General features: G+C 34.0%; 1 protein-coding gene across 2 annotated transcripts in view; it reads right to left on the bottom strand.

Moving 5' to 3' along the window:
- LOC138333546 (agrin-like) overlaps window positions 1-24,016 on the bottom strand; it is a 33,480-nt gene extending 9,464 nt beyond the window's left edge. The window contains exons 1-18 of one of the 2 annotated variants that reach the window (XM_069281994.1): window positions 23,890-24,016; window positions 23,252-23,348; window positions 19,972-20,097; window positions 19,370-19,492; window positions 18,666-18,788; window positions 18,045-18,173; window positions 16,971-17,093; window positions 14,732-14,854; window positions 13,347-13,469; window positions 11,977-12,099; window positions 10,629-10,751; window positions 6,793-6,915; window positions 5,764-5,886; window positions 4,382-4,504; window positions 3,348-3,470; window positions 1,325-1,453; window positions 877-1,005; window positions 426-554 (exon numbers count right to left, since the gene is read on the bottom strand). In XM_069281994.1, the coding sequence (XP_069138095.1) occupies window positions 426-554; window positions 877-1,005; window positions 1,325-1,453; window positions 3,348-3,470; window positions 4,382-4,504; window positions 5,764-5,886; window positions 6,793-6,915; window positions 10,629-10,751; window positions 11,977-12,099; window positions 13,347-13,469; window positions 14,732-14,854; window positions 16,971-17,093; window positions 18,045-18,173; window positions 18,666-18,788; window positions 19,370-19,492; window positions 19,972-20,097; window positions 23,252-23,348; window positions 23,890-23,938 (2,141 nt within the window). In that variant the 5' untranslated portion in view covers window positions 23,939-24,016. The remainder of the gene's footprint in view (window positions 1-425; window positions 555-876; window positions 1,006-1,324; window positions 1,454-3,347; window positions 3,471-4,381; window positions 4,505-5,763; window positions 5,887-6,792; window positions 6,916-10,628; window positions 10,752-11,976; window positions 12,100-13,346; window positions 13,470-14,731; window positions 14,855-16,970; window positions 17,094-18,044; window positions 18,174-18,665; window positions 18,789-19,369; window positions 19,493-19,971; window positions 20,098-23,251; window positions 23,349-23,889) is intronic. The other variant, XM_069281995.1, reaches the window with a different exon arrangement.
- Window positions 24,017-27,043: the final 3,027 nt, after the last annotated feature.

The raw sequence follows: 27,043 nt of genomic DNA, 5'->3' as shown, positions 1-27,043 counted from the left end.
ATTATCTTTTATTCATATTTGATAATGTTTGTTAATATCAAACAGAAACAGATGGAGTAGTATTTAGGTAACAGAAGTTACTTACTTTATACTATTTTTAGCAATGTGAAGTTGTGGCAGTTTATAAAAGTTAAACGCATGTTTATATTACTTCGATATAAAAGTATTAAAAATAATATTTAAATAATTAATCGCATATCGCAAAAATACATGGCACTATGCCCTATTTGGAATGAAGTACTGCTTGTGCAGACAACAAAGCAAAACAAATGGTTTTATATGTATTTTTATATTCATTAAAACATCACATATATACACGTTAAAACATCGATTATTGCCCAAATAATAAATATAAGCTATGCTCTGTCGTCGATGGAGCATCATTAAATGTTCTAATTGCACAAACATTAAAGAGGTTTACTTACACACATTCCATTAGGCACTTGTTGTTATAAGTCTTTCCGTCTTTACCGCAAACTGGCATCAGGATACGATTACAAATACACAATGGCGGTTCTGTCGGGCATGCTCCGTCAGATGCAAGTTCTACCCCACTAGATAAAAATATGACTATGGTAAGCGAAAACAACTTCAAATATACAGTTCATATGGGTCAGTTACAAAAGATATAATAATACCAGAAGGAAAATGATAGCCTTATAAAGTACACATTCTTTACGTGTGTAGTCTTATTTTTTTCATCTTTATTCACGTCAACTTTTATTTTTTAGACATAATTTCATTCCATGTCTTTGCCCATCCTTTTAATTTATTCATCTTGCGTACATTATTTGCCTTTGTAGAGACATATTAAAATCTTTAATTAGACCAGATGTTTATTGTTTGAATGATTCAAAAAATCTGACGTTAACTTACACACATTCCATCAAGCACTGGTTGTTGTATGTTTTTCCATCTTTACCGCAAACTGGCTTCATGATACGGTTACAAATACACAATGGCGGTTCTGTCGGGCATGCTCCGTCAGATGCAAGTTCTACCCCACTAGATAAAAATATGACTATGGTAAGCGAAAACAACTTCAAATATACAGTTCATATGGGTCAGTTACAAAAGAGATAATAATAGAAGGAAAATGATAACCTTATAAAGTACACATTCTTTACGTGTGTAGTCTTATTTTTTTCATCTTTATTCACGTCAACTCTTATTTTTTAGACATAATTTCATTCCATGTCTTTGCCCATCCTTTTAATTTATTGATCTTGCGTACATTATTTGCCTTTGTAGAGACATATTAAAATCTTTAATTAGACCAGATGTTTATTGTTTGAATGATTCAAAAAATCTGACGTTAACTTACACACATTCCATCAAGCACTGGTTGTTGTATGTTTTTCCATCTTTACCGCAAACTGGCATCAGGATACGGTTACAAATACACAATGGCGGTTCTGTCGGGCATGCTCCGTCAGATGCAAGTTCTACCCCGCTTGATTAAATAAGTGAATGGAATTGATATGTTAGTGTTATTGTTTCTACCTTCAACGCAAAGTAAGTAGAGAAACAATGCAGCCAAACGCTATGTTGATGCGTTTACGAATTTCATGTTTATAGATTATAGAAGTATAGCACGACGAGATACTTCGATCATTACGTCGTGTCTAAACTCTAACATTCAAGACAGGGTTCACATGTCGCAAAAATAGGCTCGATATAAATTCAAAATCTCAAGAATGATATAGTTATGCTTACACTAACCTTTCAATCCTAACACAATGACCCTAAACCATGTTAAATCCAAAACATAAAACGTCACTAATTTAGGATCTTATTTTTTCTCTTCTTCCAAACTGACTTTAATCTTTCCAAATGGCACCGCCTCATTTTTGGCATTGAGTTGAGCGCTCGTCCCTGTGAGGAAGGCTCTGGGTTCTGTCCCCTGGCCGAGACACACCAAAGTCTCTAAAAATGGTAGTTTCTGCTCCCGGTTAGCGCTCAGCATACAGGGAGTGGGACGACTGGTTCGCCCGTTGTCAGTATAATGTGACTGGGTGGGGTGTGTTGCTGGGTGTCTTCGGCGGCATGCTTCAGTGATATAGCACTATAAAAAGGGCAACAGTTCCACTATACAAGAAGACACGAAACGAACATACCACCTTCTCCCAAAACAATGTTTGTTTGTTTGATTAATTAACGTCCTATTAACAACCAGGGTCATGTAAGGACGGCCTCCCATGTATGCGGTGTGTTGCGGGTATGTTGTGCGAGGTGCGTGTTTTGGGAGACTGTGTTTTGTTGTACCGATTAATTATTATCAAAACAAAACAGTTGATTACATTTCCCTGCTTTGTACAGTATTTTTTCGAATACCAGAATAAAAGATCAAATGCAACAGATTATCCTGTGGATATCAATCCATAACGTAACCAGTGAAGAGACAATGGAACAAAAGACTGTGTAAGACTGAGTGTGATAAGTATGATAATCCTTATTCTTACTTCGTTTCCGAATTTTTTTTCTGCTTCTTTGTTATTTACAGAATCCAAATACATTTCAATTCTATCAATATCTACTGAGTTCAGACCTACATCAATCTGATTAAAATACATATCCTTATTATCAGTACGATTAATAAGAGGATCTCATAACATCCCAGTTGGGGTCATGTTGGCCTTTGTGATGACTTTTGGAAATGGTCAATCGATTTGCTGCTACAAAAATCATGAAAGTAAATGAGACGAAATAAATGAAAAACCTGTGCGATTTATTTTAGTGTACATAGTAATCTCGACCAAAGAGCACAACAAGCTAAATGTATATATGTATTAGAGTGGGACGAAATGGCGCTTTCAATCAATGAAGCAAGGTGTCGAAAATGCATTTCATGTGAAATACTGACGGTTTAAAGGTCATCGAAACATCACACGGTATTGTCGAATAATCCTCTATGGGAGTGGTTATAAGGATCCTATTTGAATCAGATTGGACGGATATTTACAATTCAGGCATGCAAAACTTGCAGTTAATACCAACCATTTCATGGATATGTTTTCTCAACTAAGAAAAATCAGAAATTCATAGCAGTGAAAATAAAGGATAATAATTCATCAAACATGAAAATAAATCAGGATTTTTCGTTCGAAAATTACTCATTTTTGTACATAAATAAACGAATTAATACTGAAAATGCTATGTGGACAGAGAATAAGCCGGTAGAAAAACAAAACAATGTCCCATATATCATGGAATATACAACCTACACGGTTCGCTTATTTTATGATACACCTTTTAACTTTTACAATTCTGTCATAGTAGCATATTGTATAGGAGTGGTATCGTGAGTCAATGGTGCTTAATGAATATTAGTAAAAAAGTCAACTTACGCGCATTCCATGTTGCATTTGTTGTCATATGTTGTACCGTCTGTTCCACACACTGGGTTATAGTCAAACGTACAAATGCACGGCTTTGGGGAACACTCGCCTTCATAGTCAAGGTCTACATTACTATACAAAACAACATAAAACAGGTATTAAGAAAACTGACAACATTGATTATGTCAGTATGGCTCTCACTTCGGAAAAAACTTCGCCCTTTAAAACATTAACATGTTTGTGAGTCATTTTTCATTAGTTAGGATACCAATTTTTGTGTTTCATGCATCAGTGTCCAATTTTGTCACGAGATCGCAGTTTATCTTTGAATAATTTGCTTAACTTTGTCGAACTTAAACCACACACGTATTTCCTTTCATATCTCTTTGGAGAGCAACGTATTCTATATATATAAATATTCTCAATTAGCAAATATACAAATTTTCATGTATGTAGAAATCTCGCGCAAAGAGCCTAGCAATATGTATAATATGTATATTATAGTGGGACGAAATGGCGCGTTCATTGAATGTAGCAAAGTGTCGAAAATGCATTTCATGTGAAGTACATGTGGTATAAAGGTCATCCAAACATGACACGTTCTTGTCTGATCCTCTATGGGAGTGGTTATAAGGATCCTATTTGAATCAGATTGGACGGATATTTACAATTCAGGCATGCAAAATTTGCAGGTAATACCAACAAATTCATGGATATGTTTTCTCATCTATGAAACATCAGTAATTTACAGCACTGAATATAGAGAATAATAATTCATTAAACATGAAAATAAATCGGGCATTTTCGTTCGAATTTTACTCATTTTGTACATGGATTAACGAATTACTACAGACGACGCTATGTGGCAAGATAATAAGCCGGTGGAAAAAACCATTGTCTCAGATATCATGAAATATACAACCCACTCTTACTTTATGATACACCTTTAAACATTTACAATTTTTGTCATAGTAGGATATTGTATAGGAGTGGTATCGTGAGTCAATGGTGCTTAATGAATATTAGTAAAAAGTCCAACTTACGCGCATTCCATGTTGCATTTGTTGTCATATGTTGTACCGTCTGTTCCACACACTGGGTTATAGTCAAACGTACAAATGCACGGCTTTGGGGCACACTCGCCTTCATAGTCAAGGTCTACATTACTATACAAAACAACACAAAACAGGTATTAAGAAAGCTGATACCATCAATTATGTCAGTATGACTCTCACTTCCAAAAAGACTTTGCTGAAGAATTTAAAAGTACCGCTGTTTTCATTGCAATGTATTACTGAATAATGTAGAAGTAAAAAGCTGTGCAGTGTTCTGATCTATCTGAGTTATTTCCTACATTTACAGATATAACTAAGTAATTCATATATTTACTTCGCTAGCCAAGGGTATTCAGTCAAATACTTCCCCTGGAAATTGTGGCGGATTTCGCGTAAAAACTGAATTTGCCGCACTGTACCACCTTCTGGATCACCGAAGTTGCGCCCCTTCCATTTACGTAATAACCAACCAATTAAAAAACTTTTATCATTGTTGTATTATCGTATTGTTCTCAAACTGGCAGCGCCCTTTAAATCATTAACATGTTTGTAAGTCTGTTTTTTAATTAGTTAGGATACCAATTTTTGTGTTTCATGCATCGGTGTCCAATTTTGTTACGAGATCGCAGTTTATCTTTGAATAATTTGTTTAACTTTGTCGAATATAAACTAAACCACACACGTATTTCCTTTCATATCTCTTTGGAGAGCAAAGTATTCTATATATAGATATGTATTCTCAATATGCAAATATACAAATTTTCGTGTACGTTGTAATCTCGCCCAAAAAGAAGAGCAAACTAAATGTATATTACAGTGGGACGAAATGGGCGTGCATTGAATGTAGCAAAGTGTCGAAAATGCATTTCATGTGGAGTACATGTGGTATAAAGGTCATCCAAACATGACACGTTCTTGTCTGATCCTCTATGGGAGTGGTTATAAAGATCCTATTTGAATCAGATTGGACGGATATTTACAATTCAGGCATGCAAAATTTACAGTTAATACCAACCATTTCATGGATATGTTTTCTCAACTAAGAAAGATCAGTAATTCATAACAGTGAAAATAAAGGATAATAATTCAACAATCATGAAAATAAATCAGGATTTTTCGTTCAAAAATTACTCATTTTTGTACATAAATAAACGAATTAATACTGAAAATGCTATGTGGACAGAGAATAAGCCGGTAGAAAAACAAAACAATGTCCCATATATCATGGAATATACAACCTACACGGTTCGCTTATTTTATGATACACCTTTTAACTTTTACAATTCTGTCATAGTAGCATATTGTATAGGAGTGGTATCGTGAGGCAATGGTGCTTAATGAATATTAGTAAAAAAAAAAAGTTAACTTACGCGCATTCCATGTTGCATTTGTTGTCATATGTTATACCGTCTGTTCCACACACTGGGTTATAGTCAAACGTACAAATGCACGGCTTTGGGGCACACTCGCCTTCATAGTCAAGGTCTACATTACTATACAAAACAACACAAAACAGGTATTAAGAAAACTGATAACATTAATTATGTCAGGTTGGCTCTCACTTCCAAAAAAAACCTTCCCCTTTAAATCATTAACATGTTTGTGAGTCATTTTTCATTAGTTAGGATACCAATTTTTGTGTTTCATGGATCAGTGTCCAATTTTGTCACGAGATCGCAGTTTATCTTTGAATAATTTGCTTAACTTTGTCGAACAGAAACCACACACGTATTTCCTTTCATATCGCTCTTGAGAGCAAATTATTCTATATATATTCTCAAAATGCAAACATACAAATTTTCGTGTACGTAGTAATCTCGCGCAAAGAGCACAGCGATATGTACATTATGTATATTATAGTGGGACGAAATGGCGCGTTCATTGAATGTAGCAAAGTGTCGAAAATGCATTTCATGTGAAGTACATGTGGTATAAAGGTCATCCAAACATGACACGCTCTTGTCTGATCCTCTATGGGAGTGGTTTTAAGGATCCTATTTGAATCAGATTGGACGGATAGTTGCAATTCAGGCATGCAAAATTTACAGTGAATACCAACAAATTCATTGATATGTTTTCTCATCTATGAAACATCAGTAATTTACAGCAGTGAATATAGAGAATAATAATTCATTAAACATGAAAATAAATCAGGCATTTTCGTTCGAATTTTTCTCATTTTGTACATGGATAAACGAATTACTACAGACGACGCTATGTGCCAAGATAATAAGCTAGTGGAAAAAACCATTGTCTCATATATCATGAAATATACAACCCACTCTTACTTTATGATACAGCTTTTAACATTTACAATTTCTGTCATAGAAGGATATTGTATAGGAGTGGTATCGTGAGTCAATGGTGCTTAATGAATATTAGTAAAAAGTCCAACTTACGCGCATTCCATGTTGCATTTGTTGTCATATGTTGTACCGTCTGTTCCACACACTGGGTTATAGTCAAACGTACAAATGCACGGCTTTGGGGAACACTCGCCTTCATAGTCAAGGTCTACATTACTATACAAAACAACACAAAACAGGTATTAAGAAAGCTGATACCATCAATTATGTCAGTATGACTCTCACTTCCAAAAAGACTTTGCTGAAGAATTTAAAAGTACCGCTGTTTTCATTGCAATGTATTACTGAATAATGTAGAAGTAAAAATCTGTGCAGTGTTCTGATCTATCCGAGTTATTTTCCTACATTTACAGATATAACCAAGTAATTCATATATTTACTTCGCTAGCCAAGGGTATTCAGTCAAATACTTCCCCTGGAAATTGTGGCGGATTTCGCGTAAAAACTGAATTTCCCGCACTGTACCACCTTCTGGATCACCGAAGTTGCGCCCCTTCCATTTACGTAATAACCAACCAATTAAAAAACTTTTATCATTGTTGTATTATCGTATTGTTGTCAAACTGGCAGCGCCCTTTAAATCATTAACATGTTTGTAAGTCTGTTTTTTAATTAGTTAGGATACCATTTTTTGTGTTTCATGTATCAGTGTCCAATATTGTTACGAGATCGCAGTTGATTTTTGAATAATTTGTTTAACTTTGTCAAACATAAACTAAACCACACACGTATTTCCTTTCATATCTATAGATATGTATTCTCAATATGCAAATATATAATTTTTCGTGTACGTTGTAATCTCGCCTAAAGAGCAGAGCAAACTAAATGTATATTATAGTGGGACGAAATGGGCGTTCCTTTAATGTAGCAAGGTATCGAAAATGCATTTCATGTGGAGTACATGTGGTATAAAGGTCATCCAAACATGACACGTTCTTGTCTGATACCCTCTTTGGGAGTGGTTATAGGGACCGCAGAATCAAACCAAAAATAGATTCCTGGAAATCCCCTTTTGGGCACAAGATTTCATAGAGAGGTGAATGTTTCGGAGCCTGCTGATTGGGTATTCAGGGCGCATCAGTTTCAAATGTTTAATGTGTGGGTTGGGCAATACATGTAGATGTCAAATATGTAAAGAAATTTTAAAATTCTGTCAAGTGTGTGTCTGACAGGGGGAGGTAATCAATATTGGAATTTCATGAATATTTTGGTCAATTTTTGGTGCGGAATTCAACATAAGATGGAACCCCCCCCACATAAAAGTTTAGCAAGATGGTAGATCTTTATTTCTTTTTATTCACAGGTATGCCAGATGCCATTCTTCAAAATTAGTGACAGGTGACCAGACTTGAAAACTCCATTTAACCTGGACAGTGGCAAACGTTAATATATCGTATATAGCGAAATCATTTGGTTCTGCGGTCTCTATAGGATGACAACCGGATATGACGTTTTCATCATTCAGCGTCCCTGGACACCATTTGACTGAACCCAATCTGCATGTTTTTGACTGGAAATCGAATGTTGAAGGTATTTTGCTTGTACTTTATACATATTTGGTAGTTATTTTTAATACGGAGGCCTTCCTGTCTTGATAACAACACTGTAAATTGGAGTATTTTGTTAAAAAAAAATCACACATTACACATATGTTGTTAATATAGCTTAGCACATGAACCAATATCTTAGAAAGTGATTATACAGAAGATGTTTATGTCACGATTATGACACAGGGGTTTGGGGCAGTATGACACAGGGTCTAGGGTCCTGGCTGGGGGGGGGTACATGTAAGAAGTCAGCTGACTTAGAATATGATGTGTATTTCAATGATATTTAGTAAACTTCTATGATTGCGCGTGATACATTGTGATTAGGAGTTATTCAGGCATAATATTAGGCTTTAGGCATTATCTCTTTCCCTCTATTTATCTATTTATCATAATCACTAATCTATTTATCTGTACATGTAACTCAAATATCTTATGTATTTATTCATCATATGGATATATAGTGTTGTTTGGTTCTGTAAAATATACAGTATAGTCTTCTTTTTCACTATTAAGTGTTTAAGACTGGTCAGGAATAGGTAATAGATTCAGACTGTAGGTCGGTGGTTTTCATTTAGGTACTCTGGGTTCCTCCAAGTACAATTGACACATCCTTAAATGGCCATGAAACCTAATCGATCTATATAAAACATTTCCTGTTTTTGTGTGTTCATTAATCAGCTACTTTCACTCATTCATTTTAGTTATTTCATCATTTATTTATTCATTTATTCATTTCTTCTGTTTCAGCCGAGCTTTGAACATGATACCTTTTGGACGGACAAGTTTAACAACTTATTCCTGACTTGAAGATAGCGCCAAGGGGAGTTAACTCATTTCACGAAAATACTAGACAGATTTACCGTTCCATAAATGACCTGAGTATTTATTTGTGAGTATAATTTGTCTTTTTTCTCTATATATTTTATCTTATATACCTCTTTGGTTCAATTATCAGTGTTCTTAATTTCTTCGAGATGGATAGTCCAGTGAAATTCGAGTTATCTACCTTCCATTGTCTGTAGGTCTCTGGTAAAAGGAGTCATAAGCAGCCAGCCTGGTGCAATTTTAGAGGTGAATTGTGTAATTCTTTTACTTCCAGATCTTGTAACTGACTAGTTTACATCAAGATGTGAGTGAAGGATAAGCTTTATTCTATTTTTCAAAATTATTTTCTTTCTAATAGCCACGATTCTTAAGTTCTGACCAGTCTTTCGGGTTCAAACGTTGCTCTAGATTTGATTTTATCTGTCCTTGGAATCTTTCAGAGGTTAATAATTCCTTTTTCACATCAATTGGTATACATTTGTAATTTTAGAATCATCTCATTCAGAAAATCAGGGCAAATTTGAAATTTTTGGGGCTGTTTTGTATCCATATTTTATAAGCTGCACCATCATTTCTCTATGTTATATCAGATAGATTATGACATAATATGTTATAATCATTTCTTTATGATATTGTTTTGATTACTAAGTTCTATATTTATAGTATTGGGCCAGTTTTGGAACTTTGCTTTGCTTAAATTTTCAGTTCTGGATATTTTTTGCTAGATATTCCAAAAATGGGGGTGAGGGTAAAAAATATGAGTTATCTCCCCCTGATCTTCAAGTTTAATTCAGTTGTTCATATTATCCTGTAGTTCACTAACTATACTATAGTTATAAGTAAAAGTCAAAAGTCTAGGTTCAAATTTCATTGAAATATTAAAAAATTTTCTTTCTAAACTGTTTCAATTCTCATAATTTTTCTTACAGGAATTCCCATCGTCGATACGAGTACATAGCTTGCAGTACCAGACCAACCCATGCAGTGAGCAAACTCCCATTTTGGAATCAGACCTTAAGGACATGTAGCTTTCCAAAAATGGTAAATTTGAAAAACATGTAAAATGCTATAAGGATCCTATTTGAATCAGATTGGACCGATATTTACAATTCAGGCATGCAAAATTTACAGTTAATACCAAACATTTCATGGATATGTTTTCTCAACTAAGAAAGATCAGTAATTCATAATAGTGAAAATAAAGGATAATAATTCATCAAACATGAAAATAAATCCGCATTTTTCGTTCGAAAATTACTCATTTTTGTACATAAATAAACGAATTATTACTGAAAATGCTATGTGGACAGAGAATAAGCCGGTAGAAAAACAAAACAATGTCCCATATATCATGAAATATACAACCTACACGATTCGCTTATTTTATGATACACCTTTTAACTTTTACAATTCTGTCATAGTAGCATATTGTATAGGAGTGGTATCGTGAGTCAATGGTGCTTAATGAATATTAGTAAAAAAAATCCAACTTACGCGCATTCCATGTTGCATTTGTTGTCATATGTTGTACCGTCTGTTCCACACACTGGGTTATAGTCAAACGTACAAATGCACGGCTTTGGGGAACACTCGCCTTCATAGTCAAGGTCTACATTACTATACAAAACAACAAAAAACAGGTATTAAGAAAGCTGATTCCATCAATTATATCGGTATGACTCTCATTTCCAAAAAGACTTTGATGAAGAATTTAAAAGTCCCGCTGTTTTCATTGCAATGTATTACTGAATAATTGTAGAAGTAAAAATCTGTGCAGTGTTCTGATCTATCCGAGTTATTTTCCTACATTTACAGATATAACCAAGTAATTCATATATTTACTTCGCTAGCCAAGGGTATACAGTCAAATACTTCCCTTGGAAATTGTGGCGGATTTCGCGTCAAAACTGAATTTCCCGCACTGTACCACCTTCTGGATCACCGAAGTTGCGCCCCTTCCATTTATGTAATAACCAACCAATTAAAAAACTTTTATCATTGTTGTATTATCGTATTTTTTTCGAACTGGCAGCGCCTTTTAAATTTTAATTAGTAAAGATACTAGTTTTTGTGTTTCATGCATCGGTGTCCAATTTTGTCAGGAGATCGCAGTTGATTTTTGCATAATTTGCTTAACTTTGTCGAACATCAACTAAACCACACATGTATTTCCTTTCATATCTCTTTGGAGAGCAACGTATTCTATATATAGATATGTATTCTCAATATGCAAATATCAAAATTTTCGTGTACGTTGTAGTCTCGCCCAAAGAGCAGAGCAAACTAAATGTATATTACAGTGGGACGAAATGGGCGTTCCTTTAATGTAGCAAGGTATCGAAAATGCATTTCATGTGGAGTACATGTGGTATAAAGGTCATCCAAACATGACACGTTCTTGTCTGATATCCTCTATGGGAGTGGTTATAAGGATCCTATTTGAATCAGATTGGACGGATATTTACAATTCAGGCATGCAAAATTTGCAGTTAATATAAACAAATTCATGGATATGTTTTCTCATCTATGAAACATCAGTAATTTACAGCAATGAATATAGAGAATAATAATTAATTAAACATGAAAATCAATCAGGCATTTTCGTTCGAATTTTACTCATTTCGTACATGGATAAACGAATTACTACAGACAACGCTATGTGGCAAGATAATAAGCCGGTGGAAAAAAACCCATTGTCTCGTATATCATGAAATATACAACCTACTCTTACTTTATGATACACCTTTTAACTTTTACAATTTCTGTCATAGTAGCATATTGTATAGGAGTGGTATCGTGAGTCAATGGTGCTTAATGAATATTAGTAAAAAGTCCAACTTACGCGCATTCCATGTTGCATTTGTTGTCATATGTTGTACCGTCTGTTCCACACACTGGGTTATAGTCAAACGTACAAATGCAAGGCTTTGGGGAACACTCGCCTTCATAGTCAAGGTCTACATTACTATACAAAACAACATAAAACAGGTAATAAGAAAACTGATACCATTAATTATGTCAGTATTACTCTCACTTCCAAAAAGACTTTGCTGAAGAATTTAAAAGTACCGCTGTTTTCATTGCAATGTATTACTGAATAATGTAGAAGTAAAAAGCTGTGCAGTGTTCTGATCTATCTGAGTTATTTTCCTACATTTACAGATATAACCAAGTAATTCATATATTTACTTCGCTAGCCAAGGGTATACAGTCAAATACTTCCATTGGAAATTGTGGCGGATTTCGCGTAAAAACTGAATTTCCCGCACTGTACCACCTTCTGGATCACCGAAGTTGCGCCCCTTCCATTTACGTAATAACCAACCAATTAAAAAACTTTTATCATTGTTGTATTATCGTATTGTTCTCAAACTGGCAGCGCCCTTTAAATCATTAACATGTTTGTAAGTCTGTTTTTTAATTAGTTAGGATACCTATTTTTGTGTTTCATGCATCGGCGTCCAATTTTGTTACGAGATCGCAGTTTATCTTTGAACAATTTGTTTAACTTTGTCGAATATAAACTAAACCACACACGTATTTCCTTTCATATCTCTTTGGAGAGCAACGTATTCTATATATAAATATGTATTCTCAATATGCAAATATACAATTTTTCGTGTACGTTGTAATCTCGCCCAAAAAGAAGAGCAAACTAAATGTATATTATAGTGGGACGAAATGGGCGTTCATTTAATGTAGCAAGGTATCGAAAATGCATTTCATGTGGAGTACATGTGGTATAAAGGTCATCCAAACATGACACGTTCTTGTCTGATATCCTCTATGGGAGTGGTTATAAGGATCCTATTTGAATCAGATTGGACGGATATTTACAATTCAGGCATGCAAAATTTGCAGTTAATATCAACAAATTCATGGATATGTTTTCTCATCTATGAAACATCAGTAATTTACAGCAATGAATATAGAGAATAATAATTAATTAAACATGAAAATCAATCAGGCATTTTCGTTCGAATTTTACTCATTTCGTACATGGATAAACGAATTACTACAGACAACGCTATGTGGCAAGATAATAAGCCGGTGGAAAAAACCATTGTCTCATATATCATGAAATATACAACCTACTCTTACTTTATGATACACCTTTTAACTTTTACAATTTCTGTCATAGTAGCATATTGTATAGGAGTGGTATCGTGAGTCAATGGTGCTTAATGAATATTAGTAAAAAGTCCAACTTACGCGCATTCCATGTTGCATTTGTTGTCATATGTTGTACCGTCTGTTCCACACACTGGGTTATAGTCAAACGTACAAATGCACGGCTTTGGGGAACACTCGCCTTCATAGTCAAGGTCTACATTACTATACAAAACAACACAAAACAGGTATTAAGAAAACTGATAACATTGATTATGTCAGTATTGCTCTCACTTCCAAAAAGACTTTGCTGAAGAATTAAAAAGTACCGCTGTTTTCTATGTAATTTATTACTGAATAATGTACAAGAAAAATCTGTGCAGTGTTCTGATCTATCCGAGTTATTTTCCTACATTTACAGATATAACCAAGTAATTCATATATTTACTTCGCTAGCCAAGGGTATTCAGTCAAATACTTCCTCTGGAAATTGTGGCGGATTTCGCGTAAAAACTGAAATTCCCGCACTGTACCACCTTCTGGATCACCGAAGTTGCGCCCCTTCCATTTACGTAATAACCAACCAATTAAAAAACTTTTATCATTGTTGTATTATCGTATTGTTCTCAAACTGGCAGCGCCCTTTAAATCATTAACATGTTTGTAAGTCTGTTTTTTAATTAGTTAGGATACCAATTTTTGTGTTTCATGCATCGGTGTCCAATTTTGTTACGAGATCGCAGTTTATCTTTGAATAATTTGTTTAACTTTGTCGAATATAAACTAAACCACACATGTATTTCCTTTCATATCTCTTTGGAGAGCAACGTATTCTATATATAAATATGTATTCTCAATATGCAAATATCAAAATTTTCGTGTACGTTGTAGTCTCGCCCAAAGAGCAGAGCAAACTAAATGTATATTACAGTGGGACGAAATGGGCGTTCCTTTAATGTAGCAAGGTATCGAAAATGCATTTCATGTGGAGTACATGTGGTATAAAGGTCATCCAAACATGACACGTTCTTGTCTGATATCCTCTATGGGAGTGGTTATAAGGATCCTATTTGAATCAGATTGGACGGATATTTACAATTCAGGCATGCAAAATTTACAGTTAATACCAACCATTTCATGGATATGTTTTCTCAACTAAGAAAGATCAGTAATTCATAACAGTGAGAATAAAGGATAATAATTCATCAATCATGAAAATAAATCAGGATTTTTCGTTCAAAAATTACTCATTTTTGTACATAAATAAACGAATTAATACTGAAAATGCTATGTGGACAGAGAATAAGCCGGTAGAAAAACAAAACAATGTCCCATATATCATGGAATATACAACCTACACGGTTCGCTTATTTTATGATACACCTTTTAACTTTTACAATTTCTGTCATAGTAGCATATTGTATAGGAGTGGTATCGTGAGTCAATGGTGCTTAATGAATATTAGTAAAAAAAAAAGTCCAACTTACGCGCATTCCATGTTGCATTTGTTTCCATATGTTGTACCGTCTGTTCCACACACTGGGTTATAGTCAAACGTACAAATGCACGGCTTTGGGGAACACTCGCCTTCATAGTCAAGGTCTACATTACTATACAAAACAATACAAAACAGGTATTAAGAAAACTGATAACATTGATTATGTCAGTATGACTCTCACATGCAAAAAGACTGCTGAAGAATTAAAAAATACCACTGTTTTCATTGCAATGTATTACTGAATAATGTACAAGTAAAAAGCTGTGCAGTATTCTAATCTACTTGAGTTATTTTCCTACATTTACAGATATAACTTATTATATTATTTATATATCGACTTCACTAGCCAAGGCTATTCGGTCAGATACTTCCCCTTCAACCTGTGGTGGATTTCGCGTACAAACTGAAGTTCCCGCACTGCACCACTTTCTGGATCGCCGAAGTTGCGCCCCTTTCATTTATGCAATAACCAACAAATTAAACATCTTTTATCACTGTTGTATCATCATATTGTTGTCAAACTGGTAGCGCAATTTGTAACATAAACATGTTTGTGAGTCATTTATTAATTCGTTGGGATACCAGTTTTTGTGTTTCATACATCGGTGTCCAATTTTGTCATGAGATCGCAGTTTATCTATGAATAATTTGTTTGACTTTGTGAAACAGAATCCACACACGTATTTCCTTTCCTATCTCTTTGAAAAGCAACGTATTCTATATAAATATATGTATTCCCAATATACAAATGTACAGTCAGTTCAGTTTTATTAACTTATCAATGCCGCGTTTTCATTGGTCGCCTGAACCTAGCCGCACCCAATCAGAATTTGAAAGCAGAAACTGCAGGTTTGACGCGAAATCCGCCAAGGGATTTAGGGAGAGTATTGGAATGATTAACCTTGCATTTGGCTAGCGAAGTTGTTTACATATAACCAAGTAGTTTTACTCTAAAATGGTTTTCAGAATCTTATACAATAATCATTGAACAAAGACATACTGTTCGTCATATCAGGTATCTTTTTTTTATTATCAATGACTTTACAATTACAAAGTGTTTTCATTTGGTTGATAAATTATTTATTCGTTTTATTTACAGAATGTTGCTTGTAAGACAAGGTTACTAGGGTAGTTATATCTCTTTTCCACGTACATATTAAGGTAAACCTTGTGCATTTTGTTTATGCTGTACGTATACTCTTATCACTTTTAGGAATTGTGTTTTAAACGGAAACAATACAGGTTTCTGGTGGAAAGGGAAAGTAAAATACAAGTTTGCTATTTTAGTCAATAGTGCAGTCATGTAGGTCACTATGATGCATAAACTCTGGAATGGAAGCTGACCTTTCAAGCGAGCAGTTTTGCAAGGACCAATACGATTGGTCAATAAATGTATTTACAAATGTATTGATAGATCAGATTGCTTTTTACAAAACTGCTCGTTCTAGAATAGATACATCGTCAACTCCTTGCGAGAGCTTAATTTCGCGATAAAAGCCTGACATGCATTGCAAAAATAAGATTCTAAATTAAGGTATGGTGATTATGCGAGAGGACACTCAATAATTTCGTCTTATTCGGTCTAAATTCAAAGTGCATTGGAGCGTATCACAAATTTTTGATTCATGAATTACCTTTTTCATACACTGTAGTAGAGTTTGGCTATAATATTTCCCAAAAATATCCTTTTCACATGAAAAATTGGAACAACACTAAAAATATTTACTGTAACATGAACACGAATTTAATAAGCCATTTGATTTTCAGTCAGAATGGCTTTTAAAATACCGTATTACTAATATATTTTATATTTTCAATTTATATGAACATCACTCAGATATGTCTATTATATGTGTATTCAGTACGTAGTATGATTACAAAAATTGAATTTAATCTAGTAATAAGGATACGAGTTTGTATACTGCGAAAATAAACGATACACATACACAGGACTATTCCATACTGATATATTAATTAGAAATATCTGGCATGTGAATATGTAATAAGCTTTGACGAATAGAATTAGTATATTACTGTGTATTTATATACAATACTGTTAGTATCATATCATGTAATCGTGTTTTTGTGGTTGGAATTACTTCCTTGTCCCATATATATATAATTAGGATACTTATACACTGGACTTTTCAATAATGGTATTATCAAGCAATTCCATTGCAATGAAATGTCGGATATGGAAATATATTGAGTTTTAGTATCGTACTTACGCACAATTCATACTGCACAAATTAGGATACGTTATGCCATCTACACCACAGACTGGGGCATACTCCAGGGTACAAATACACGGTGTTGGGGGACATTCTCCGTCTGATGATTTACTTACGCCACTTTATATTGATGACAGAAAAAAGTTTATAATTGAAACAACATCAATAAAATGAAGTATTTAGTTAAAAGCAACACATACAGGCACAAAAGTACAAATATAAGGATGTGGCACAATCTCCATCCTATTGTGTCTTAAATGTGCATGATGTTGACTTTACTTGTAGGTCCCGAAAATAGAGGACAATATAACAAATGGGAAAAATGAAATGAAATCATAATTAAATTACATGTAGTAAGGCTTGGTTTGGTTATGTTTTATTAGATTTAACGTCCTATTGATTAACAACCACCTAAAGATGCTCCACCGCTGACAAGCGGTATTTTTTCACTATCAAAAACAGAAATAGACGATTTAGTATTTTTCTTCAGTTACAAAAGTTACTTATTTTACACCATTACCACCATTGAAAAGTTTGAGCTTCTAATTTTACTCCAAGTTAAAAATATGAAAAATAATTAATTGCATTCCGATTCACTATATCCGATATGGAATGAAGTACTGATTGCGCATGCACAAAAGGCAAAGTAGTTTTTTGTTCATTATTTTTTTTTGTTCATCGTATACACACGATTAAACACCAATTATTGTTCAAAAGATGAATAGCATTTATATTTTCGACGATGGAGTATCTTTAAGGTCGGTCTTCTATGTGTGCAATGTATAGTTCTGTGTGATTGTCTGACTGCGATGTTTTCTAACTGTATCTCCTTTAATAACTCTTGTACATTTAAAGTGTGATCTTTATTCCAGGATATGATGAATACGTGCATAAACGATTCAGAAACTATTTCAATTTATATTAAAAAAAATACTAAGGACTACTGTTGTCTATGAATTTTGGTTTAGTAATATGAGTCTTAAGTTCGCAATTATACAGAAATGTTTTTAAATATCCATTAAAATGATGCTAGTCTCAACAAGATTTTAAATTGTGATAATGTTTACTTACGCACACTCCATCGTGCACTCGTTGTCATAAGTTTTCCCGTCCTTTCCGCAAACTGGCAGATAGATAAAGCCGCAAGCACATACTGGCGGTTGGGTCGGACACGTACCATTAGATGCGAGTTCCACATCACTTAATCAACAGAATCAAAAACCGTTAAAGCATGATTACTATCATTTTCGACTTATTCTCACCTATTCTGATATTGATATTTGGATTTGCTAAATCCTGCTCTCATTTGAATGGCATTGTGATTAATATCAAAATGTTATTAATAATTGTCTGATTAAGTTTTATTGATGACCGAAATTCTTAATTAATGAAAAAAAAACAAATATATAGATCATCTGCGTCTAATAAAATATCATCAACGTATCTGATGGTCTTAGCCATGGAAAAATATATCCATCCATGGAACAACGCAATACATATATAAGTGGCCAAAGAAGTAGCTAAAAGAAAGGTTGAATGTCTTCATTTTACAAATAAATTTGCAATCTATTATACACTTTCTTGTATACTTCAATACTTATTTTTCTCAATCCTTACATTAAATTAGAATCCAAAAGTTATTATGCAAATCAACTATACTTCATTTCCATACTATCAAAGTGGTCTACTTACGCACACTCCATGTTGCATCTGTTGTCATACGTTTTGCCATCCTTGCCACACACTGGGCTGAATATCAGGCTACAAATACATGGCTTTGGGGGACACTCCCCGTCTGATGCTTTCTTCACGTTACTGTTATTATGGAATATACAATCACAATATTCAACCACAGATAAAATCATTTCAAGTAGGTTTCAATCGAATACTGCGATTTCGTTTCGATCACTCAGGGTACAGGAAAGTAAGGGCCATGGGCCATATAAAAAGTCATAGCTGTACAAATCGTATTGGGTTGCTTTATTAGGTTTTTAAGAAAGCCTCCTATGTGTGTAATGTGTTGGGTAGCTATATAGTTGTCTGTATGTTTTGGGGATCAAGTGAATGTATATTTTGGGAGGCTGTAAATTGCATATAGTCAAGTCGATACCTTTATTGATTTTCTGTGATATTATCATACTAGTTTGTATCTTAATTAATTAATACTGAGGATAATAATAATGACATACGTTCTAAATTTGAAATATTAAAATGTGGCATAGTCTCTTTCATATGATGCAGACATTTCGAAAAAAAAACTTATTGAAGAGAAGATGCGTTATGGGCTAAAGACGACCCTATTGTTTGTAAAACATCATGAAATATAAAACCCACATTTATTATTTTCAAAGTAAATTATTCATTTTGATACCATCGCAGATAATTAGCATACTTACGAACATCTCATCATGCAAATGTTGCCATACGTTTTGCCGTCCTTGCCACATACTGGTTGATACTCCATGGTACAGATGCACGGCTGTTGAGGACACTTTCCGTCGGATGCTTTCTCTACACCACTGATATTTCAAACGAAGCAAAACATTTTCTGGCTACTTTATGAAAAATCAAATTAACGTTAGGTTGCAACAGCTGTTGGTTAAACATGGGTCAAAGATGATACACTGTCGTTGAATCAAGATTTCCATAATCGTTGCAATTGGAAGAAAATTAATATTAGAAAAAAGAGAGACGATCAAGAAAACAAATTCGGTTAAGAGAGGTGTATCATAATGACAGTTTCTTAACAAAGCAGCAATTTCAGAAGCTTTATAGTTTTGTCTGGTTTGATTAGTTTAACATCATATTAACAGACAGAATCATTGAAGGCATCCCAGAATTAGAAGGTAAAATACAGTTGGATTAATCGGAGAAAAATCCCCGTCCTGCAGTCACTTCTTACCAACTGCCAGACTTGTGTTTCGAAATTGAGGGCTTATATCAATACCTTAACCAATTGACCCTTTCAGGTAAATTAGATTAATAATGCTTAACTCACGCAATCTTCATTAGACATGCATTTCTGTACGTCTTGCCATTTGTTCCACAAACAGGGCGAAGTCTGTTGTAACATGCCGGTTTTGTAGGAAGTTTGCAGGAACCGGTGTGTTTTATTTCAACATCACTAAAAACAAAATAGATAGTATGTTCATAAAGAAAGCATAAAAACAATAAACTTATTTCTGAAATCTGAAGTTTCATTTTCACAATAAAAATTAAAGGGACAATTCGGTCTAATAGTACATTAAAATTTGCATATATATCGGAAACAAACCAGTTCTAATGGAAATAAGATTAGATGATTTTACGGTGGTATGTCAGAAACGACCCCTGTATTGAAATTATGTGAAATGCTTGCTGTCTGCCATTACACATTATGGTTGGACGTCTTGTATGCCGAACCCTTGCCCTTGTAGTGAAGATTTTTTGTCTAGAGCTAGTGTGTTTACGTTAATAGGCGCATGTTCTTGTCTAAATACTACTCATCAGTGGTTATTAATTGCATCTGATTAACGTAGGTGACTTTGGCTCGGGTACAACATACATGTTATACATGTTTAATCGTATAGATCAGCGATTTGGAATTTCAACAGTATCAATCAAAATACTTGACAATGTCGTGGAATTTACAATATTTCTTTTTATATGTTTTATAACGAATATAGAACAACACATTTATGTCATATTTTGGTTCGTGGTTATGTAATAGAATTAGCCTCATTGAATACGCCATTTCCGGAATACAACATTCAGTCAGTTTAGTCATGTGACCATAGCTGTTAATAGGACGTTAATAAATCAAACAAACAAACAAAGTCATGTGACTTTTATCACCACGTGACTTTATTTAGGGTACATTTGAAACAAAATGGCGGCATATGTAATGATTGAACACGGGTGGAAAATTACATATTATGACAGAACACTTAGAATTAATTATCAAAACACATTGTATCAAATATAATCTAGATATGCCCGGAAGTTGAATTTAGACACTTTACAAGGAAATGACATGTAAATTACAGCATCAAATGGAGCTTTCGCATAGCAGTTGGAAATCAACGGTATCTGACGTCTCATTTACAAATATTTCAAGCTTACATATGTACCTCGTTATTTTCTTTCCAAAAATCAATAACAAATAATAAACACAAATCATAACAATTTATCTTAGTTCCGTTATCGAACAAGTATTACCGATAATGACCTTTACTCGGACATTGGTATTCTCTGCCTATAAACGTCACCGACCAAATCAACGTTTTCTACCTCCTATCCAGAAGAGTTTCTTGTATCCCGGAATCGGCGTATTGTCCCTTTAACTATTTCAAAGACGATCGAGGTTATAATCATAATGTATAAATGAATTCGAAATTTCAAAATCTATTTCGGAAACCACTCCCGTTAAGTTATTTATCCGAAGAAATAAGAAATTAAAGATTTAAAGGATTTCAAATTAAATATTAAAGATGCTCCACCGCTGACAAATGATAATTTTTTCACTATCAAAAACAGGAGCAGACGATTTAGTATTTTTCTTCAGTTGCAAAAGTTACTTACTTTACACCATTACCACCATTGAAAAGTTTAAGCTTCTAATTTTACTTCAAGTTAGAAAAATGAAAAAAATAATTAATTGCATCCCGAAAAAATACAATGGCACTATATCCTATATGGAATGAAGTACTGATTGCGCATTTACCAAAGGCAAAATAAATTATTTTATAACATTTTTGTGTTAATTAGACATATATATATATATACGATTAAACACCATTTATTGTTCAAGTGATTAATATCATTTATGCTCTGTCGGCGGTGGAGTATCTTTAATCATTATACATAAATTAAACCAGTCTGCCAAATGAATTTTGGGGAATCCTTAATAATTTGTAATAAAATAATTCAGGAAATAGTTTCTTAACAATGGACAAGTCAGATTTGTTTAGTCTTCATCAAGGCTGTTATCTAGGTGAACGGCTACCCTATCTCATTTTACCTTTATGATATATATGTGTTGACGTAAACCCCAAAACATACACAGGTTGTTATACAGTTACACTCAGTATATACTACAGTTATAAACATACTGTTTGTGCAAATAAAACTCGACCAATATGATTTGTAATATGTATGATATTATGTCCACTCTAATATTACTCAGTTGTTTTATTTGACATATTTTGTTAAACATTTATGAAAATTAATAACTAAGGCTAAATGTGAAAAAAGAATATAGAATAACTTATTACAAAGGACTTATTATTATCAAGGGCGAGATGCGTCCTTCCGCTTCAATTTATTCACCAGGGAAATTTGATCAAAGGAAAAGATTAACACACGGTCACGCCATCTCACCGGAGCCCATTATTCTTTTAGAAAATCTTCTAAACCTGAATGCATGTCTTTCTGATCTTTGTATAAAGCATGTTGTAATTTTCGCATTACCTAATACCCCCGCTGCATAAATCTGGTAATAACTCCGTTAATAGGGGGCCTTGTAGAACCCTATATAGTTCACGCAGCTCCCCTTTATGTCAGGATTCTGTGTACCAAATTTAATCAAACTCTGTCCAGTAATTCAGGAAGAGGTCTCCGGACAAAGTTATGACTACAGACAGACAAACGTTGCCGTTGTAGTGAAGATTTGTTTTTGTCTAGAACTATACTCAAAGCGCTATTGTAGTGTGTTTACGTTAATAGGCGCATGCTCTTGTCTAAATACTGCACTTCAGTGGTTATGTATTGCATTTGATTAACGTAGGTGACTTTGGCTCGGGTATGGGTGTAATATACATGTTTTATCTGTCCTGGCATAAAGGAGAATCAAATCATAAACTCATGTACACACCATAAATTTGCACAATGTAACTCCTTAATCGTTAATTTGATTTAAACGTATCTTATTTGCACATTCTATACAAATGTGATTAGAATCAAGTTGTAAACTTATAATCCGTCTTCTCCCGTTAATTACGTAACAGAGTGTGATAAATATAATAATAGTATGCAAAACTATGTCTCCGTGGTAAAAAGAATCGCGAAATTAAAAGATATTAGCAACTATAAAGTATCTTAAGACCCAAGGTTTGTTTGCTTGTTTGATTAAATTTACGTCCTATTAACAGTCATGGTCACGAAACAGGGCGAGAATAGAGTGTCGTCAGCCGGGATCGATCCCGCGACGGCGGACTTACTGGTCTGCCGCTCTACCGACTGAGATAAAAGGAAATTCCCTCAACGTGTTTTGGGAGACTGTGGTATACCGTTTTACTCACGCGTTTTGTGCGAAGCACTTGTTCCTATATGTCTTCCCGTCAGTGCCACACACCACTCGGAAATCATTTCTACAGTTACGTGTCGGTCTACCATACACTAATAAAAGAACAGAACAATATTAGACATAAATCAATTCTACATTATTTCATGAACATTTGAATAATTCTGAAATAAAATTATCAACATAGATATTCATCTGCATCTTATCTATAAAAAATGTCATCAAATTAACACTTCATGTTTACTTATTTATTTTAATTGCTACTGTTTAAATCCTGACTAATTCAGCAACATCGGTAGGCACATGCGTAATCTCCGTAATACGTCATTTCTAAAAATCTGGATTAAAGAGCGATAAATTGAATGTAAAAACTTACGATCAGCAGATATCCATATAACACATGAATTTAATTTCGCCGTAGCTTGTATCACTTTTTGGTTTTATGTCATTTGGTTTTTTTTTGTTTTTTTTTTATATTCAAAGTATCAATTCGAGATTGAAACAGAAAATGTAAAAAAAATGCAAGCTATACAAACCATAACATTTTATCATTGATTAAGACAAATGCTGTTCAGTATTTCAATATATTATATTATGTACTTATATGTGTATAAACTTTATGGAAAAGTATCTTACCCGATAGACTTAAGCAACAAAGCAGCAGGAACGGTGTCAGCCAAGCCATGATTTCTCGTCTCGACTCGGACAGTTAAGGTGGATGATAAATAGGCAGATGGAGACTCCCTACTTTTATACAGTTTGAGGTGAACCAATTTACATCTAGCCATGATTTATTGTAAAATGTCTATGCCAACTGAGTGGGTAAGTTTGTCGAGGGTTTCAAAAAGCATTAAAACCAAAAATTACGCGTGGCTGTGAATTGCAATGAAGCATATAAAGTAATGAAGTTCTTTGTGGCCATTTGAGATTGTTTTTATTACTAAGAAAAACGTTTGAAGTTTCCGACAGAAGTTATTTGAGGACTCCGAACCGACAACCCTGTGGTATATAAGTGTTTACCTAGCCAGTTATATTGGTAAGCACTACCAGGTACGTCCGTTTTCAGACCCACAATTCCAAGTGAAATAAAATAAAAATAATTTTTTTAAAAATACATCTAAAGCTCAATAAATAATTAATGATATGTATTTCTACATGCTTATCGTGATAGGAGAAAAGAGAAGATCTTGCCCCGATATCTAGAAACAAACTTATTATATGGCTGGTAGGCTTTTTGACAAAACGTCCTTTGTTTGTTTGTTTGATTAATTAACGTCCTATTAACAGCTATGGTCATGTAAGGACGGCTTCCCATGTATGCGGTGTGTTGCGTGTATGTTGTGCGAGGTGCGTGTTGTGTGAGACTGTGGTATATTCATGTTGTGTCTTCTTGTATAATAAACTGTTGTCCTTTTTATAGTGCTATAACACTGAAGCATGCCGCCAAAAACACCAAGCCACACACCCCACCCGGTCACATTATACTGACAACGTAGCTAAGATCATTAATGTGATGTGCCGTGTTTGGATGTCTACATGTATTACATAGCTGCGATATTTTCGTGTTGTCTTATTTGCAATAGTGAATCTTTTGCCCTTTTTATAGTACTATCACACTGAAGTATGCAGAAGACACAAAGTAACACACCTTACTCGGTCACATTATACTGACAACTGGAGAACTAGTCGTCCCAAAAGTCATACACTACCACTTTTAAGACTACGCCTCGCCAAGGGGATAAAGCGCGTAGCATTCCTCACAGATGCAAGCGTTCAAATTAGTTTTCAAATATGTTTCATATTATAAGTATATACTCTACTTCTATTTAACATTTTGATTTATTTAACGGTTTTATTTATTTATTTATTTTTTTGTTTTATAGCAAGGCTTGGATGGCATATAAGGTTATAACATGAATCAGTGTTATTTTCACTATTCTTTATTTTATGTGTTGTATTAATTAGTCTATGACTATGGTTAACTTCACTTTTAACCAATTAAGTATAACTTTTACTAGTTGTGTCTTCTTGTATTATGGAACTGTTGGTTGCACTCTCTATGGAGTGCTATATCATTGAAGCATGCTGACTTTCGTTTTTGGTTGCTGTTTTCATTGTTCGCGTTTTTATTTTTATTTTTTCTGTTGTTTTTTTAACCTGGCCCAATAAAGGTATTCACAAATTTCAGCGTAAAAATGCAGTTATTTAATCAAAATCAATTGAATATATGTAGTTTCATAATTGAATTTCTCTTATGAAATGGAAATATTGCAGACATTCGGGGGACGTGACCGCTAATCTTTGTAATCCCTATACATACTACTTGGTCTGCGATACTTTCGTACCTATATCCGAGACGATTAACAACTTAAAGTTTAAGTCCTGTTTTCTATTCTGGTATTTCCAGAACATACTGATATCCAACCTCGTTATTATATCCCTAAGTTCTCACAAAACCGCGAACCGATTTTAGCACTTAATAGCAGCCATGAACTACGGCAAATTAACTAAAGGTGAAATGGTCAATGAACTCGTAAATCGTATTCATCAAAGCTAGGGTCTTCAATGGACCATGTTTACTTTGACCAAGACTTTATCTATAAAACTGAATATATGGGCACCAAGATGGCGAGCTAACTGTTTTAGAAAGGGCGAAACATGATATTATATAATAATTTTCTAATGCAAAGTCTCTCTCATGTTTTTAAAACATCCACGAAGGAATATAGGTTAAAAATGTTTTATAGAATGTACAAAGCAGTATGCATGTATAAAATGTGTTTATTATTATTATTATTAATTATCATTACATTATATATATCATTGGCTTCTTAGGTAAAATATGTGTTTTCGTTTAAATATCACATACAGTGAATATAACAATAATGACAATAAAAAAGCTAACCGAATTTTAAAACATATACATAATTCATTTTTCACAAAAAATGATACGATCAGCCACTTGAAACGTCATGATATAGTATACACGTGCATATCAAAAGGTCTCCAATACTTTTAAATGACATACGTATCAATTTACTAGTAAACGTTTCTGTCATTATTTGCGTGCCCCTGTGTTTTGGCTGAGGTGAACAAGATTGCATTTAACGGTCTCGGAATAGCAGATGATACTGCTTGTTTTACACATGTTCATAGAAATTTAACTGTAGCAAACAGATATATCTAGATTTAATATCCCATGAAAAGTTACATGATATTAGTCCACGGTCGAGAGCATCGTGGGTAGCGAAAGGCCAAGGACGTCGCCTTGCAAGCGATGTATGGGATTTGCAAATTGTTTAGTCTAGATGAAATAAATGATTATTCTAATTACTGGTGTATGTAAATAATGAATGTGCTTGTAATATTTCCAACATTGGACAGAGGTTTTGCCGAGTCATCTTGGTTTTCCCTGTCGACACCAAAATAGACCTTGTATTGTAAGCAAATTGCCTGTTATTCACAAGATTTCGCTCAAAGCGAAACTCTTCTTTGATGATCAAGAAAAGAATGCATTCCCTAAACAGAATGAGTGTGTACTCCTTTTGACTACCGTGGGAAATATGTAAGCGACGTCATTCCGGTGATTGTGACGTCACTGTTTGGCGGGTCTGACTGCCGTTTCATTCACTCCTACTAAAAGTGACGTCACTGGAATGTTCGGGATCAAGTCATCAAATTTAGAAATTTAATCAAACGAAAGAAATTAAATATTTATTTACTGACATCGGAATATTTTCCTCTTGCAACTATTACAGGAAATTCTTATTGTCCGGTATCGAGTTTTGTG

The sequence above is a fragment of the Argopecten irradians genome, chromosome 10, assembly GCF_041381155.1.
Source record: "Argopecten irradians isolate NY chromosome 10, Ai_NY, whole genome shotgun sequence".
Classification (NCBI taxonomy): domain Eukaryota; kingdom Metazoa; phylum Mollusca; class Bivalvia; order Pectinida; family Pectinidae; genus Argopecten; species Argopecten irradians.
This window is presented reverse-complemented; position numbering and strand designations above follow the sequence as displayed.